This window comes from Rhincodon typus, chromosome 24 (genome assembly GCF_021869965.1).
Source record: "Rhincodon typus isolate 14 chromosome 24, sRhiTyp1.1, whole genome shotgun sequence".
Classification (NCBI taxonomy): domain Eukaryota; kingdom Metazoa; phylum Chordata; class Chondrichthyes; order Orectolobiformes; family Rhincodontidae; genus Rhincodon; species Rhincodon typus.
The window spans coordinates 30,714,833-30,731,743 of record NC_063355.1 but is presented as its reverse complement, the minus strand read 5'-3'; the positions used below and the strand labels follow the sequence as shown (position 1 = coordinate 30,731,743).

The following is a 16,911-nucleotide window of genomic DNA, read 5'->3' as shown; positions in this document are numbered from 1 at the left end:
AGCTCAGCAGGTCTGGCAGCATCTGTGAAGGAGAAAACAGAGTTAACGTTTTGGGTCCAGTGACCTTTCCTCAGAACTGATGGTGGATGGGAAAACGTCAGTTTATATGCAGAAAATAGGAAGGTGGGTGGATAGGGAGTAAACGATAGGATAGAGCCCGGAGAGAGAGAAAAACAGTTGGACAGACAAAGGAGTTGCTAACGATCAGGCTGGGAGGGTGAATAGTTGTTAACGGGGACTGCTAGTGACTAACAACAGCGGGTGTATAATGGCAGGCTATGTGGTAACAAAGCCTGGTGTGTGGGGTGGGGGGCTGGGACATGGGAGAGTTTAGGCCCTAAAATTATTGAACTCAACATTGAGTCCGGAGGGTAGGGTGCCCAAGCGGAAAAATGAGGTGTTGTTCCTCCAGCTTGCGTTGGGCTTCACTGGAACACTGTAGCAAGCCAGAGACAGAGATGTTGGCCAGGGAGCAGGGTGGTGCACTGAAGTGGCAGGCAGCAGGTAGTTCAGGATCTTTTTTGCGAGTAGAACATAGATGTTCTGCAAAGCGGTCACCAAGTCTACACTTGGTAGCCCTTCCTACTAGAGTTCACTTCACTCGACAAAGGAGCAGTGCTTCGAAAGCTTGTAATTTCAATAAACTTGGTAGATCATAACCTGGTGTCATGTGACTTCTGACCTTACCAGTGTTCCAACCCCAAACCCTAGTAATAATTTTTAATGCATTACATTATCAAATGGTCAAGGAATGGAAAGGTATGGAACAGAATTTAACATATTCTGTCTGACATTCAATGTTCATGAATGCACTGGATCGTGTATGGATGCACAGACAATGGCATTCCTGTTCACTCATTTAGCTGATCTTTTTCTTAATAAATGTGTGAACCTTGGCAGTTAATGTTGTCAGGTTTTCCAGCTATGGACTCTGTCCTTATTCAACATCAATGTGTATACAACTTCCACCAAGAGATCCCGGATAGTCAGACATGTGATTCATTTCCCTCTTTTACTATCCAATAGGCACCAAGGCCTCAACCAATGACACAGAATAATGGGGACTACAATTACTCACATTCGCAGGGGTAGATCTTACCTGCAAAGGATTCCATGTCTTAAAGAATTCTTTCAGCAGTGGAAATACAATAGCAATGGAGAGTTCTGCTAAGTCAAACATCTTGTACTCCTCCAAATACTTCTCCTGCAGCATTTCAAAAATTTTTGCACACTCCTCCAGGGTCAGTGGATTTTCACAGTTGGGCTGTAGTCTCTTCTCGCAGTCCTCTACAATCTGCAAGATATTGCTGAGCTTGTCGATGATCTTATCCTCATGGGCAAGGATTTCAGACAGCTTCTCATTCTCATGGGAGAGATTAACAACCATGTCCCTCTCATACTGCAGCTGACGGTCATTCTGGATGATCTCCTGCTCAGTCATTTCAATGAGCAGTTGCAGATTGTGTTCCAGCTCTGGAAGAGAAAAGCCCTCTGACTTTGCATCTTTAACTGGAGACTGTGTGTCATCAGGAATATCATGCTTCTGGTTCATCTGGCTGTAACTGTAATAGACTTTCTGTTCTTTTCCTGTCATGTCTATAACCTACATGATAAATTAAGCAGTTAGATTTTCACAATGGCTCAATGTCAATCAATCAGTCATTGAACAACTCATTTGGAAATTAATTTTCAACCTCATTAAACACACAATTTCTGATGCAACTATATAGAATTTGGTAGATGTTGTCCACTGCTAATCGTTTTAGTTTTTTTCTCTGATAACATGGAAACATTGGACAGAATCTCCTGAGGAGTATCAACGACAATTGGATTTCCAGTCCATTCCTTTCTCTTCTCTCTGCCCCATAGCTGTTTCAGGCCAAATGTCAGATTTGAGCCTCTTCAGGAACTTGGAGTGTCCTGGATATAGGACTCTTCCAGCACAGTGCATTCTGAGATTTAAAGCCTCAAAGCCTCTTTGATTAGCTACAGAGAGAAGTCAAGTGTGGAAGGTAAGTGGATGAGGGGATAAGGTGATAGGCGAGCAAGTGGAGTGGTAAGGTGGCCAGTAAAATAGCAGTTATTAGGGGTGGGTGGGCTGGGTTAGTTCGGGTTTAGGGCTATCGGTTTGGGGGTTGTCAGATCAGGTCATATGGTGAGGGTGGCGGGGGGGGGGGGGGTGGTGGTGTCCGTTTTATAGTTGTCATAGAGTTACAGCAAGTGTCAATATCTCTAACTTTTCTTCAATGGTTATTACAGTAAGTTCTGAAATGTCCAAAGTTTGCAGCTCTAATTCAGAGTTGGGGACCTTTATAGAAAATCCCAAGTGCACAGTTTATACCATTGGAAATTTCAATTCCCAGATAGTTTTGTGTGGGGATATCCAAGTGGTCCCTTAGTGCATCCTCCAAGGTACATTGCTGCAATGATTATCTTTCAGAGGATCAGGACCAGGACCAGGACCAGGACCAGATTGGTTGATGGAGTGTTTGCCACTATTCACGGGTTTTAGGTGCTCAGAGAAATAGCAGCAGGTATTATTGACAGAGTGATACTCTGGAAGAATTCATACACTAAGCCCTAATGAAAACCTTTGGAAAAGATAATGAAAAAGGGTGATGATGTATGACACTTTCATAGGAATCCAGACCATGGCACACAATTTGCATGTTAGCATACGCAAAACATTTGCCTTAACATTACCACCAACATACAGTAGGTCAATGAGAGGGATCTGAGATTTTCCAATTTTCCCTAGCGCGCATCTTGCTAAGGGACAAATGGACAAACACAGGAGGAACTTTCCTGTAACAAGAGGCAGCTTACAAATACAACAAAGATGCAGAAGGGTTACAATAACACCATCTCTGTTCTATTTTCCAGCCTTTAGACTAATTGCAAATGCAGTATTCATTGCTATTCAAACAAAGAGACAAACAGGGTTTCTGGCCACGCAGCAGTTTTGGAACAAAGTTCCAAGGGCCATAAAGACGATATGTATAGCAATGTTCCTTTTTCAAAGTTTTATTTCCAATTGGCATGTAGACTATCATAAGCCTTTGTGCAGTTGTTCTATCTCCCCCAAACATCATCACTGGCAACAATTTATTTTTCAATGTTTGTATGAGACAGATGACCAGTGCCAGGAAAGTAAGGCTTGATGCCAGCTGCTATCTGCCAACACCTACAAACCTACATCCGTAGACAGAGGCCTCAGCTCTGAAAGTGGGCTCGGGCAACAGGCATGGTGGCACTCAATGGGAAGGTATAACTAATCATTATGCTGGAGAACTATTCAGGGTATATGGTGCTTTATAAGACATGAAAAGGGCATTGCAGGATGATCAATCAGATAAGCCCAATAGTCCAACCCTAAAAACCACCAGGCATATTAGTATTCACTGTTGTACTTAGTTGATAACAATTGTGGGAAACTGTTTTTGTAATTTCTAGTAAAGCTGAAAAACTATGCAGAAATATGCTATCTGCTGCAAAGACATCTGCTATTTACAAATATCACTACTGGCACAGCGGGATTCTATGATTCTATGAAGTGTAATGACTTTAATGTCTAGTTTAGAGGAAGTTTGTGGATTCACAGACCAGAGGGGAAACACAGCTTTTTATCTTTAAATATGTTTGACACTTTGGAATATAATGTCAGGGTTGTGATGGATGTCGTCATTTTTATCTTGATGGGAAGGCCAATAGATCTCTTGTGACATTACTGACAATATCAAAAAAGATACTTTGGTGTGAAAAGAGGCTGCAGTGTACAGGTAGAAGGCTTCACATCTACGCTGGAACAATTTGGAACATGTTTAAGAAACCTCCAAAGAGTTCAGTAAATGCATGTTTTTTTGATGGAAGGCCTGAAAAACAAATACATTTTCTCTACCCACTGTGAAATGATCATTTTTCCCCCTTATTGTTATTCAGATGACTTCCAATATTCTTTATTCACGTCCCCTAAAAAAGTAAGACTTCATGGGTAAACACAATTTTTCTACTGATCTCATGCAAAGTATCTGAGCCAGCAAGTCACAGGTTCAACAGTGAATGCTTAAATCAACATGCAGCTTGGCAGAACAGGTACAGTAAGGGGCAGATTGGAAAACAAAAAAAATTTCCTCCCGAAACGTTTGGCACAAAATGTCACTTAAAAGTTACTAGGCATGGGTTGATAAATCTGCCAAAATATTGACATTTTCTAAACCAGCAGTTTTAGTCTTACCATTTAATTCACATGATATGATCATTTTGTTTGTGTAATGATTACCCATTCTGTCCCGTATTTAACAAGAGCTGCTTGAAACAACTAGAATTAATGGGTTCAAAATTGTGTATGGAAATGTTGAAATACTTAAGAGGAGGAGAAAGCCTACTCCCACGCACCTTGACTTGTGAGAGCTCTGTCTGTGGTGTAGCCATTTTCTTGCCCAGGGCGGATGCTCCTTTCGCTTTAAGCTCTTCAACAGTTTTGAAGGTGTACTTGGGCTTTTTCTTCCCACCTGCAGGATCTTTCCGCCACTGGCTCATCTCCTTCTGAAACTCCTGAACACAAATAGTTAATCAGTCACTCCATACTGACTGTTCTTCATTATTGGCAAATTATGAAATTTGCCTTCAATTGTCTTCAACCTCAGATATCCATTCCTGTGTATCGCAACTCAATGAATTCTTTCTGGAAATGAGATACTAAGCAGTTGCTCAATGTGCCATGAGGCAGCGACTCAAACTGGGGAAGGTGGTGAGGTGTGGAGATGGGTTGATATGTTATCCCAACACTGACAGAAGCCTAAGTGCAGGTTATCAGCTGTGCACAAATTGGCCACTGCATTTCCTACATTGCAACAGCAACTACTATTTAAAGGTACCACATTGGCTATAAAGTCCTTTGTACCTCCTAAAGTCATAAAAAGCATTATATAAATGTACTTTTTTCCTGCCAAAGAAAAAAAAAGTGACTTCCACCACCCCCAATAACCCAACCTCCAAACAAACAATACAAGCCTTGAAACTCAGTAGTGCATAATCCTTTATGAAAGAAGATGTGTGAATTTTGCAGGAAAATTAAAGAGATAACACAATTCCTCTCATTTACAATTCTGACTGCAACTGTTCACCTTTCAACAAGTAGTCAAACTATGGCGGTTGTAAGCAGGTATGAATGTTGTTTCATAGTCAGATCTCAAGACATGAGCATTTAAAGGAAATGGATTGCTCCAACTATTTTCATCCAATCTACTAGTTAGTTACTTGCCTGAGAAGTGGGACACATGCCAGTCCAGCTGAAAACATGGAGTATTACTGCAGCGCACTATTCACCATCTTCCACATCCTACACTCAAACCCCTGAAAAACTCTGCTGCAATACCTTTACCAATACCAGCCGTTTTACCCACCACGTAACTATTCACTGATCTGCACTGGCTCCCAGTTACAAAAGCCGATTTTAAAATTTTTAACCTTATTTTCAAATCCCTCCGTGGCTTTTGTCTTCTCCAATCTTTATAATTGCCTCCAGTTCCAGAAACCTGAGTTCCTCTAGTCCTGCCCTCTTGAGTATTCTTGATTTTAGTTGCTCCAATATTGGTAACTTCAACTATCAACGTCCTCGAATTCCTCATCTATTCTTTCCACCTCTCTTTCCTTTGTTAAGATGCTTCTCATTTCCTACTACTTCCAGTATTTGGTCATCTTCGTTTATATATTCTAAAGTAGCCCCTGAGTGTCAAATGCTGAATTACAGTAGCACCTTAACACATTTTATTACATTAAAGACACTATGTAAATACAAGTTGTTATTGATGTGCTGCAATCTATTACTGTACTCCCTTTACTCACTGGTATACCAGTAAACACACAAACCAAAAAAAGTTGATTCTCAGGTAAAGTAGGGCGACATGGCTGCCGCACAGCGCCAGGGACCCAGGTTCGATTCCAGCCTCTGGTGACTGTCTGTGTGGAGTTTGCACATTCTCCCTGTGTCTGCATGGGTTTTCTCCGCGTGCTCCAGTTTCCTCCCACAATCCAAAGATGTGCAGGTTAGGTGGATTGGTCATGCTAAATTGCCCCATAGTATCCAGGGATGTGTAGGCTAGGTGGATTAACCTTGGAAAAAATGCACGGTTACAGGGATAGGGTAGGGGAAGTGTGGACCTGATGGGCCAAATGGCTTCCTTCCACACTGTAGGGATTCTATGATTTTGAGAAGCACCTACAACTGGTCCTTAGTGCTTCTGGGCTAAATCTGGGGTAGGGATCAGATGAGGGTTAGCACACGGGAGAGAAATCTTATTCTAATTACTTTCCACTGACCTGTGTTCAGAAATGCATGCTTTTGAATACAGATAGAGCAGGATTGAAATAAACATAGAATCACAGATCCCTACAGTGTGGAAGCAGGCCATTTGGTCCATGTCCAAACCAACCCTCTGAACAGCATCCCACCCAGACTCACCCATTACCCTTTCCCTGTAACCATGCATTCCCCATGGCTAATCCACCTAACCCACACATCCCTGGACACTATGGGCAATTTAGCATGGCCAATCCACTTAATGTGCACGTCTTTGGACTGTGCGAGGAAACTGGAGCACCCAGAGGAAACCCACGTAGACACAGTGAGAATGTGTAAACTCTACACAGACAGTCAACCAAGGGTGGAATCAAACCCAGGTTCCTGGTGCTGTCAGGCAGCAGTGCTAACCACTGAGCCACCGTGCCATCCCCAACACCTAGAATAGTTCCTTCAAAGAAGGGTAAGAAAGAGAAAAGGGTGGGTTGATGTATTTTTACAAAAACTAGTACAAAAGGCCAAACGTTACGTTGCTACAAACCTCTTCTGCTTCTTCATCGGAGTCAACAATAGGAAAATCCTTCAGTGACTGCTCTGTTCGTTCAGACCCATAAGCACCAATTGCTCCTTTCCCCTTCCTCATCTTTGCCTCAATGGGTGCCACAATTCCTGCAGCATAAAAGAAATAATGTTACTGATGGCATAACCACTCACCACTTAAATTCACAAAATGGACAAAAGATGGAATTGGATGGCTTGGAGCTGAAGACGCTGTCAGTGGGGGAGCACTTTGGGACTAGTGATCATAATTCTATTAGATTTAACATAGTTACGGAATAGCATAGAACTGAGCAAAAAGTTAAAGTTCTAAATTGGAGTAAGGCCAATTTTGATGGTATTAGACAGGGACTTACAAAAGTTGATTGGGGGAGACTATTCACAGGTAGAGGGATGGTTGGGAAGTGGGAGGCCTTTAAGAACGAGATAATGAAAGTTCAGAGACAATATGTTCCTGTTAGTGTGAAGAGCAAGAACACTAGATGTAAGGAATGTTAGATGAATAGAGAAACTGAGGCTCTTGTCAAGAAAAAGGCGGCAGTAAACATCAGGTATAGACACAGCTGGGATTAAGTGAATCCCTAGAAGAGATGAAGGCAGTAGGAGTATTTTTAAGAGGGAAATCAGATGGGCAAAAAGGGAACAGGAGATGGCTTTGGCGAACAGAGTTAAGGAAAATCCAAAGAGATTCTATAAATACATCAAGGTCAAAAGAGTAACTAGGGAGCGAATCAAGGCCCTTAAAGATCAAGTGGCCGTCTATGTGTGGAACCACAGGTGATGGCTGAGATACTAAATGAATATTTTGCATCAGACTTTACTGTGGAGAAGGACATGGAAGCTAGGGAACTTGAGAAAATAAACAGTGATATCTTGAAAAGAATTCATATTACAGGAGGAGGGGTGCTGGAGGTCTTAAAATGCTTAAAGGTAGATAAACCTCTGGGACCTGATCAGGTTGCTCCCAGAACGTTATGGGAACCTAGGGAAGAGACTGCTGGGCCCCTTGCTGAGATATTTGTATCACCAATAAGCATGGGTGAAATGCCAGAAGACTGGATGTTGGCTAACATGGTGCCATTATTTAAGAAAGGTGGTAAGGAAAAACCGGGAAACTATTGGCTGGTGAGCCTTACAGCAATGGTGGGTAAGTTGTTGGAGGGGATGCTGAGAGACAGGATTTACATGTATTTGGAAAGGCCACAACTGATTAGGGATAGTCAACTTGGCTTTGTGCACGGGAAATCATGTCTCACTAACTTGATTGAGTTTTTTGAAGAGGTGACAAAGAAGATTGATGAAGGCAGAGTGGTAGAATTTGTCTATATAGATTTCAGCAAAGCGATCAACAAGGTTCTGCATGGTAGACTAGCCAGTAAAGTTAGGTTGTATAGGATCTGGAGAAGCTAGCGAATTGGATACAAAATTGGCTTGAAGGTAGGAGACAGAGGGTGGTAATGGAGGGTTTTTTTTTGGTCTGGAGGCCTGTGACCAGCAGTGTGTTGCAAGGATCAGTGCTGGGTCCACTGCTTTTTGTCATTCATATAAATGATTTGGATGTGAATATAGGAGGTATGGTTAGTAAGTTTGCAGATGACACCAAAATAGCTGGTGCAGTGGACCATGAAGAAGATTATCTCCGAGTACAATGGGATCTTTTTCAGATGGAGTTTAGATAAATGTGAGGTGTTACATTTTGGTAAGGCAAATCAGGGCAGGACGTGTACAGTTAATGGTAGGGCACTGGGGAGTGTTGCCGACCCAAGAGATCCAAGGATGCAGGTGCATAGTTCCTTCAAAGTGGAGTTGCAGATAGACAGGGTGATGAAGGTGGCATCTGGCACGCTTGCCTTCATTGGTCGTAACATTGAGTGTAGGAGTTGGGAAGTCATGTTGTGGCATTGGTGAGGCCACTTTTGAACTACTGATACAATTCTGGTCACCCTTCTACAGGAAGGATGTTGTTAAACTTGAGAGGGTGCAGAAAAGATTTACAAGGATGTCACAAGGAATGGAGAGTTTGAGTTATAGAGAGAAGGGCTGAGTAGGCTTGGGCTTTTTACACTGGAGCATCAGAGGCTGATGGGTGACCTTATAGAAGTTAATAAAATCATGTGGGGAATGGACAGGGTGAATAGCTAAGGATCTTTTTCCTAGGGTGGAGGAATCTAAAACTAGAGGACATAGGTTTAGCGTGAGAGGGGAAAGATTTAAAAAGGATTGGAGGGGTAACTGTTTCACACAGAGGCTGATGAGAGCGTGGAACAAGCCGCCAGAGGAAGTGGAGGACACGGGTACAATTACATTTAAAAGGCATCTGGATGGGTATACAACTAGGAAGGGTTTAGAGGGGTATGGGCCAAATGCAGGCAATTGGGACTGGGTCAGATTGGGAAGTCTGGTCGGCACGTTTGAGTTGGACTGAAGGGTCTGTTTCCATGCTGTATGACTCTATGAAGAAACTACAGAAATGTTTTACTCAGGATGATCATTTGTTTAGGTTCTTAGTGAAAGATGCCAGATGAAATTGAGTGTTGGGGAGAGATTGTGGTGTTTTCAGGGACAAACTAAATTTTTTTCCTCAAGAAATTAAATGAATGAAAGCTTAATAACTATTTCCCACTCCACTTGAGTAGCAGAACTGATCAGGACAACAGCACTTTTACATGAGACCTGTAGTGGTCTACAGGACAAGAACAGTTTTCACCAATGAACTCGTACTTTTTGAGAATGACTTACTTACAAAGAATTATTATTAGTAAGCTTTCCAAAAACTGTACCTTGTGCATTCTTCCCGAGACCTCTGCCAGGTACATAACCCATCTTCTGCAGCAACTTCTGTCCGATCCCTTTGGTGTGTTTTTCCCAGGTGCCAATTTCCTGGTTTGTTCGATGTCCTCCTGTGAATCCTTTTGAACTAGATTTGAAAAAGCCACCCTACAAGAAAAAAAATTAATAAGAAACTGAACATATCTGATCCATACCCAACGAAGCGTCAGTCAATCAAGATACAACATGTACTTATGGAGTGGTGAAAGGGGAAGAAGGAGAAGGACTGTTAGAAGTAGGGAAAAAAATACACATCTTAACAGAATCGGGAAGAAGCATACAAAGAATCCACGCAACTATGGTGAAGCAAGTACATTTGTTTTGCTCCTCGAAAGTACATATTGAACAACTGCAGTTTGGTAAATAGCTATTCAAACTGCCTAATTGTTTCACTAAGTAAGTTCCACAATTGTCAATAAAAACAAATAAAACAAAATGGTGTTACTATTTCTCTGATATACACAAACAACTGAAAATAGTTTGTAAAACTTCGTTTTCACAAAAATGTTTTAAACTTTATTGATTTTAGGAAAACAACCTCAAATACTATTATCACTTGTCTAAACATCGATAGTGATTTTGTGCAGACAGTAACGGTTGTTTTTGAACTTGTAATATAAATAAACAAGCACAGATTATCTAATAATTCAAATTTTCTCCAAACTGAAGTCAAAATTAAACAGTTAATGATTAAACCTGAAGCTTTCTAGGAAAGCAACATTGTGGGTCTACCTACAGCACATGGACTGGGGCAGTTCAAGAAAGCAGCTTACCACCACCTTCTCAAGAGCAACTAGGGATGGACAATAAATGCTGACCCAGCCAGCGACACCCATATCTCATGAATGAATGATTAATGAAAGAAACTATAACATTCTTGCCCATATGTAGTCACTCTTTGCATCTGTACAGTTCTGATATCCATATGGAAATTTCAGGACAAGGGAAATATAAATACCACTCACACATTGAGATTTTTCTTAAAATTCAAAATTTGATGTGAAATTTTCTTAGCCCGAGTACATTGTTTAAAAGTGTTTTTTTTTCTACAAATGTTAAGTTTTTTAAAAAATGGGATGTGGGCATCACTGACTGGCTGAGCATTTATTTCCCATCCCCCTTTGGCCTTGATAAAGTAGTGGTGAGCTGCTGCCTTGAACCACTAGTGTCCATTTGGTGCAGTTAGACCGAGTGGCTTGCTAGGCCATTTCCGAGGGCAGTTAAGAGTCAATGACATTGTTGTGGGCCTGGAGTCACATGAAGGGCAGACCAGGTAAAGATGCAATTTCCTTCCCAGAAAACAGGTTTTAACGACAATCAACAATGGCTTCATGGTTACCATTAAACTTATTTCAATTCCAGATTTTTACGGAATTCAATTTCCACCATCTGCCATGGTGGAATTCAAACCTGGGTCTTTAGAACGGTACGTGGGTCTCTGGATTACTGATTAGCCTAGTCAGTAGTGATGCCGTCACCTGTACCATCAAACTATTGCTGGCAGTATTACTAAATCTTCATGATTTCAGTTACATCTAATCCATCACTGCCATTATGTCTTTTGATCGCTTAAACTCAAGCACAGCTACCAAGTGTCAAGCCCAGACCTGGTCTGAATACGGTCATTTTTATTTTTATCCAGCATGCATGAATTAAATTACACTGCATGGAAAAAAAGTTGCAGCTCTATCATTAAAGGATTGAGGGGAAGCAACTGGGCAGTTAAGGGTCTCGATTCTGCAGGTGTCAAAGTAAAATAATCACAATGAAGAACAAGTTGACACCTCAACTGACACCACAACCTCCAGACAGGCTGCAAAAAATATTAAGCAGTCAGTTTCACTGGAGTTGCTAAGATCTTTCTACAGACGCAATAACCAAAACTGATCCAATAATTTAATAACTTCAATGTAAAGTTTAAGATCAACGTCTGCAGATTTGCAATTTACTCAGAGTGATTATCAGCTGTTTTTAAAGAAAACATTATCTGCACATTCAAAGTGACTAAATTCTTTTCTAAAAATGTGTTGTCAGATATGCCAGTTACAACAGAATTCTAGTTGGTAGAGTGCCTGATAACACAATTACTATACTTACAGTTTTCAATTTCTTTGGGGCAAATTCCTTTGGAAAATCTTCTCGCTTCACTTTCTCCTCTTCAGAATCATCAGAATCCTTCTCTTCATCATTTTCCTCAGCTGCAGGTCGTCGGATTCCAGCACTGATGAAATTTACTGGAGCACTGTAATCTTTAGAACTATAGAAACAGTGGAGATACAGTGACAACATTATTGAACAGCTGCTAACTGCAGGTCCTTAAATCCAATGTACAGTTGGCAAGCACACAAGATAACTAGGTTAGAAAATACACAGGGATCTGAACATAAATACTGATGAGGTACAAAAAACAACAACTGAACTTCTGATCAACTAGCTTTGCTTCAATTAAATCCATCCAGCAGGACTACAGATGATCATTACTGAACACATGCTGACCAGTGAACAGACAGCTCTAATTTCTCTATTCTAACAGGGCAATTTATTGCATTAGATAATAGTATCTAAAAACACAAGCTGAGATGGATGGACTGGAAGGATCTACAGTTCTTACTGGTGACAAACGTCACCATTCCCACTTGGTCTGTGCTCAAACCAACAGTCCATTGGCACAATTATTCCGTTAAAAACAAATCAGTACTGGATCAATTACAGTCCAGTAATAATCAGTGCCACGGAGTGGTAGAGCTCAACTCAGCACCCAAAATTCTCTACATGGCCAATGTTTGAGTTTGGCCAGAAAGAAAATTAGTGACTCTGAATTCCAAAAAAGACACTGGCAAAATATGTTAATTAAATCAGTTGGAGCCAAGTCAACCTCTCATAGCTGACATTTACAAAGTAGGATGAAAGAATGTCAGAAACACATCACATGGACAACATCTTAACCACAGAAATAGAACAAGAAATGGATAGGGGAATCCAAGAGGTAACAAAATAACTAATCAGATGAGAAATTAAAGAATATGCGCCTACTTTGGCCCTAGATCTGCCCCAGGACAGGCACAATTGCAATAATCATGCCAACCTCCACTGTCTAGGATCAAACATGTAGAAGCAGCCACTTAATCAAGTTAGCAAAAGCTGATGGTGCTCATCAAACAACAGCCAGGAATACTCAGTTGCTTCAAGTCTGGGAGGCAAGGAGAAGAAATAAATTGTCAAATCTCATAATTTGGTGACAAATAAATGGTTGAAACCAGTGTGTATAATGTTCTAGATTACCGTTTTCCCCCAAAGCTTGGCCTTTCGTCATCAGAGTCATTCTCAGCCCACATGCCATAGATAGCATCCTCTTTTGTCTGCCGATGGCGTACGCGGTCTGGGTTGAACTCATTTTCCAAATCCCAATCTGAAATCTCGAACCGCTCCATCTCCACCTCGTCGTCATCCTGGTCTTTCCCGTAAAGATGTGACATTGACATTTTCACCTACCAGATTAAAAAAAGAAGAATTGGACATCCATAAACGTGGTGGTAATTGTGCTCTATCACAAAAACACAACTATGTTAAAATCACCCGACTCCAGCTCAAATTTCCCTTTTGCTGTGAAGTTTAAACCCAGACAACAATCACATTTTTGGTGCTCAAAAATATGGCTCAATATTTGTTTAAAAATGTACATCATGAATGGTTGGAATCTGAATGAAACTTATTACTAGAAAAACAATACTGAATCAGCAACTGAGGCAGACAGCCAAGTCAATAACGTGGGTGCTGAGGGAGAGTTTCATCCAAGATGTTGTCCTTTCTACTCTAAATGCCAATCAACTAATTTCTTCAATTTCCTGATATTTATTAAGTTTTGCTGATTCTTTTTAATCACAGGTATCACGAAAAACATCCCCTTGGCCATGGATCGGCCGATTATGAGACAATATTCAGTGATGAATTAAATGAAATTTCACTCCCAGTTATATTTCGTAACCAACTTGCCAGAAATACCCAGAGAAAAGGATAAAGGGACTTATGAACAGTCAGGATATTAAACGAGAGTGTGCAAGCTATAGGCCTGGAGTTGCAAGTAGCTTAGAAAAAAGGCAATGTCAAAAACAAACTACCCAAACCACAGAACAGAAAGGGCATGTGGTTTATTACTTTCTCATATTCTTGAGGGAGAAAATTGAGGTAAATGTAATTTGTTTTGACAGTTCTTCATATATTCACTTGTCAAGTGAAATACACTGTTAATAATTGGCAACTGGCCTTACCCCACCAAGTTTCAAACTGCTTTCAAAAAGGTTGCAGATGGTAGATCTGAGAGAGAAAGATAATATAAAATTCTGATCCCATGAGACAAAAGTTTTAGTTTTTTTTTAATTCATTCATGGGATGGTGGGATTGCTGACCAAGCCACTGTTTATTGTCCATCTTTAATTGTCCTTGAGAAAGCAATGAGGAGCTGCCTTCTTGACCTGCTGCATGTCTTCAGTATTAGTTACTTTTAAGCAAACAGTCCAAGGCACTAGCTGATGCATCAATCTTAATAATTGCTGAAATAGTAAAGGATCCCATTCCTTGATGATAAACAGCAACTTCTGGAGAGCACTGGGTGATCACAGGTTGAAGTAGATTGGATGGGGATGGGTTGGGAGGCAAAAAATGGGGGAGATTGTGAGGGGTGATAGGGGAAGAGATGGGGAGATTGCTGGGGGGCAGAAGGAAGAGTTGGGGGAGATTGTGGTGGGGGACAGGAAGAGACAGGGAGGTTGTGGGGGGAGGAAGAGACTGTTGAAGGAGGGAGTGGGAGATAATATCATAATATGATAGAATTCACCCTTCATTTTGAGACGGAGAAGGTGGAATCAGATGTAACAATATTACAATTGAGTAAAGGTTACTACAAAGTCATAACAGAGGATCTGGCTACAGTAGATTGGAAGGGAAGACAGCAGAGCAGTAATGGCAGAGGTTTCTGGGGGTAATTCAGGAAACACAGTAGAAATTCATCCCAAAGAAGGAGAAACATCTTACAGGGAGGATGAGGCAAGCATAGCTGACAAGGGAAGTTAGGGACAATACAAAAGTAAAAGAAAAAGCATACAATGTGGTGAGGATTACTGGGAAGCCAGAGGGTTTAAAAGCCAGCAAAGTACAAATGAAAAAGCAACAAGGGGGAGAAGATGAAGTGAGAGTAAGTTAGCTAGTAATATAAAAAAAAATTGAAAAAAAGTTTTCTTTAGACAAATAAAAAGTAAGAGAGGCAAGGCTGGACATTGGAACGCTGAAAAATGAGGCGGAGAAGGAATAATGAGAAACAAAGAAATGGCTCATGAACTTAATTGATGCTTTGCATCATTCTTCATGTAGCATACCAAAACTTCAGAGTGTCAAGGGGCAGAGTTGAGTGCAGCGGACATCAGTAAGGTGGTGGTGCTGGGAAAGCTGAAAGGTCTGAAGGTGGATAAATCACCCAGAGTGGGTGGACCATATCCCAGAGTTCTGAAAGAGAGAGCTGAGGAGATCGTGGAGGCATTGGTGGTGATCTTTCAAGCATCACCTGTGTGTCAGGTGGGCCCCAGAGGACTGGAAAATGGCTAATGTAACATGCTGTTTAAGAAAAGAGGGAGACGGAAGATGGGGAATTATATGTCAGTTAGCCTGAGCTTGGTTGCTGGTAAGATTTGAGAGTCAATTACAAAGGTCAAGATTGCAGAGTACTTGGAAGTGCATGATAAAGAAGAACTGAGTCAACACTGCTTCATCAAGGGGAGGTCATGCCTTACAAATCTGTTACAATCCTTTGAGGAGGTAATAAACAAGTTTGACAAAGGAGAGCCTATGGATGTGGCCCATTTGGATATCCAGAAGACCTTTGACAAGCCGCCGCACAGGAGGCTGCTAAAAAAAAATAAGAGCCCATGGTGTTAGGGGCAAGGTGCTGGTGTTGATAGAGGACTGGCTGACTGGCAGAAGGCACAGATGGGAATAAATGGATCTTTTTCTGGATGGTAGCCTGTAACGAGTGGAGTTCCACAGGGGTCAATGTTACAACCACAACCATTCATGTTATAGATTAACAAACTGGACGTTTGAAAAAAAGCACAAGAATGGGTGGAGGGACAGGTAATGTTGAGGAAGCAGGATTTGGACAAGCTCGGAGAGTGGCCGGAGAAGTGGCAAATGGAATACAATGTGGGAAAGAGTGAGGTTACCCACTTGGTTAGGAACAATAGAAACATGGACTATTTTCTAAATTGGGAAAGGCTTCAGAAATCAAATGCACAAAGGGATTTGGGACTACTAGTTCAGGATTCTCTTAAGGTTAACATGCAGGTTCATCTGGCAGTTAGGAAGGCAAATGCAATGTTAGCATTCATGTCAAGAGGACAAGAATAAATGAGCAGAGACGTACTGCTGATGAAATGTAAGGCTCTGGTCAGGCGCATTTGCAATATTGTGAGCAGTTTTGTGCCCTGTATTTAAGGATTGGCATTGGAGGGCATCCAGAGGAGGTTTACAAGAGTGATCCTGGAGATGAAGAACTTGCCATAGGAGAAGTGGTTGAGGACTCTGGACCTGTATTCAACAGGTGAGGGGAGATCGGAGATCTCACTGAAACTTACAGAATACTGAGGGGCCTGGACAAAGAGGTTGTGGAGAGACTAGGACCTGAGGGCACAGCCACTAAGTGAAGGGACAACCCTTTAAAACTGAAATGAGGAGGAATTTCTTCTTCAGCTTGGCTGAGTCATTGAGCGTATTTAAGTCAGAGATAGACAGGTTGTTGATTAGTAACTGGATCGGGGGGAGAAGGTAAGAGAACAGGGTTGAGACATATATCGACCATGATCGAATGGTGGAGCAGACACGATGGCTTGAATGCCCTAATTCTGCTCCTTATATCTTATGGTCTAATGGAATGGGTGCGGGGGGTGGGGTGGGAGAGGTGGCGCGGTGGTGGTGGTGGTCGTGTTGCGCTGTGGGGATATAACGGGGAATGAAATGTCAGGATTAGAGTGCAGTCTAGATCGTGCTGTCCTCTGGGTCATTCCCTCAGCCTCAGTCACTCCCTGTCCCTCTCCCTCACTCACATATTCATCCTCGCTTAGTCACACACACACCCCACTTCTCTTCCTCACCCTCGCCTCTCTTTTACTCACTCAGTCACACACACACCCCACTTCTCTTCCTCACCCTCGCCTCTCTGTTACTCACTCAGTCAC

At 41.7% G+C, this 16,911-nt stretch overlaps 1 protein-coding gene across 1 annotated transcript in view; it reads right to left on the bottom strand.

Annotated features, from left to right (window-relative positions):
• Positions 1–16,911, bottom strand: part of tfip11 (tuftelin interacting protein 11) — a 30,726-nt gene that overhangs the window by 13,389 nt on the left and 426 nt on the right. The window contains exons 2-7 of the mRNA XM_020514640.2: positions 12,971–13,176; positions 11,786–11,945; positions 9,640–9,796; positions 6,843–6,970; positions 4,396–4,554; positions 1,100–1,603 (exon numbers count right to left, since the gene is read on the bottom strand). Coding sequence (XP_020370229.1) covers positions 1,100–1,603; positions 4,396–4,554; positions 6,843–6,970; positions 9,640–9,796; positions 11,786–11,945; positions 12,971–13,170 — 1,308 coding nt within the window. The 5' untranslated portion in view covers positions 13,171–13,176. The remainder of the gene's footprint in view (positions 1–1,099; positions 1,604–4,395; positions 4,555–6,842; positions 6,971–9,639; positions 9,797–11,785; positions 11,946–12,970; positions 13,177–16,911) is intronic.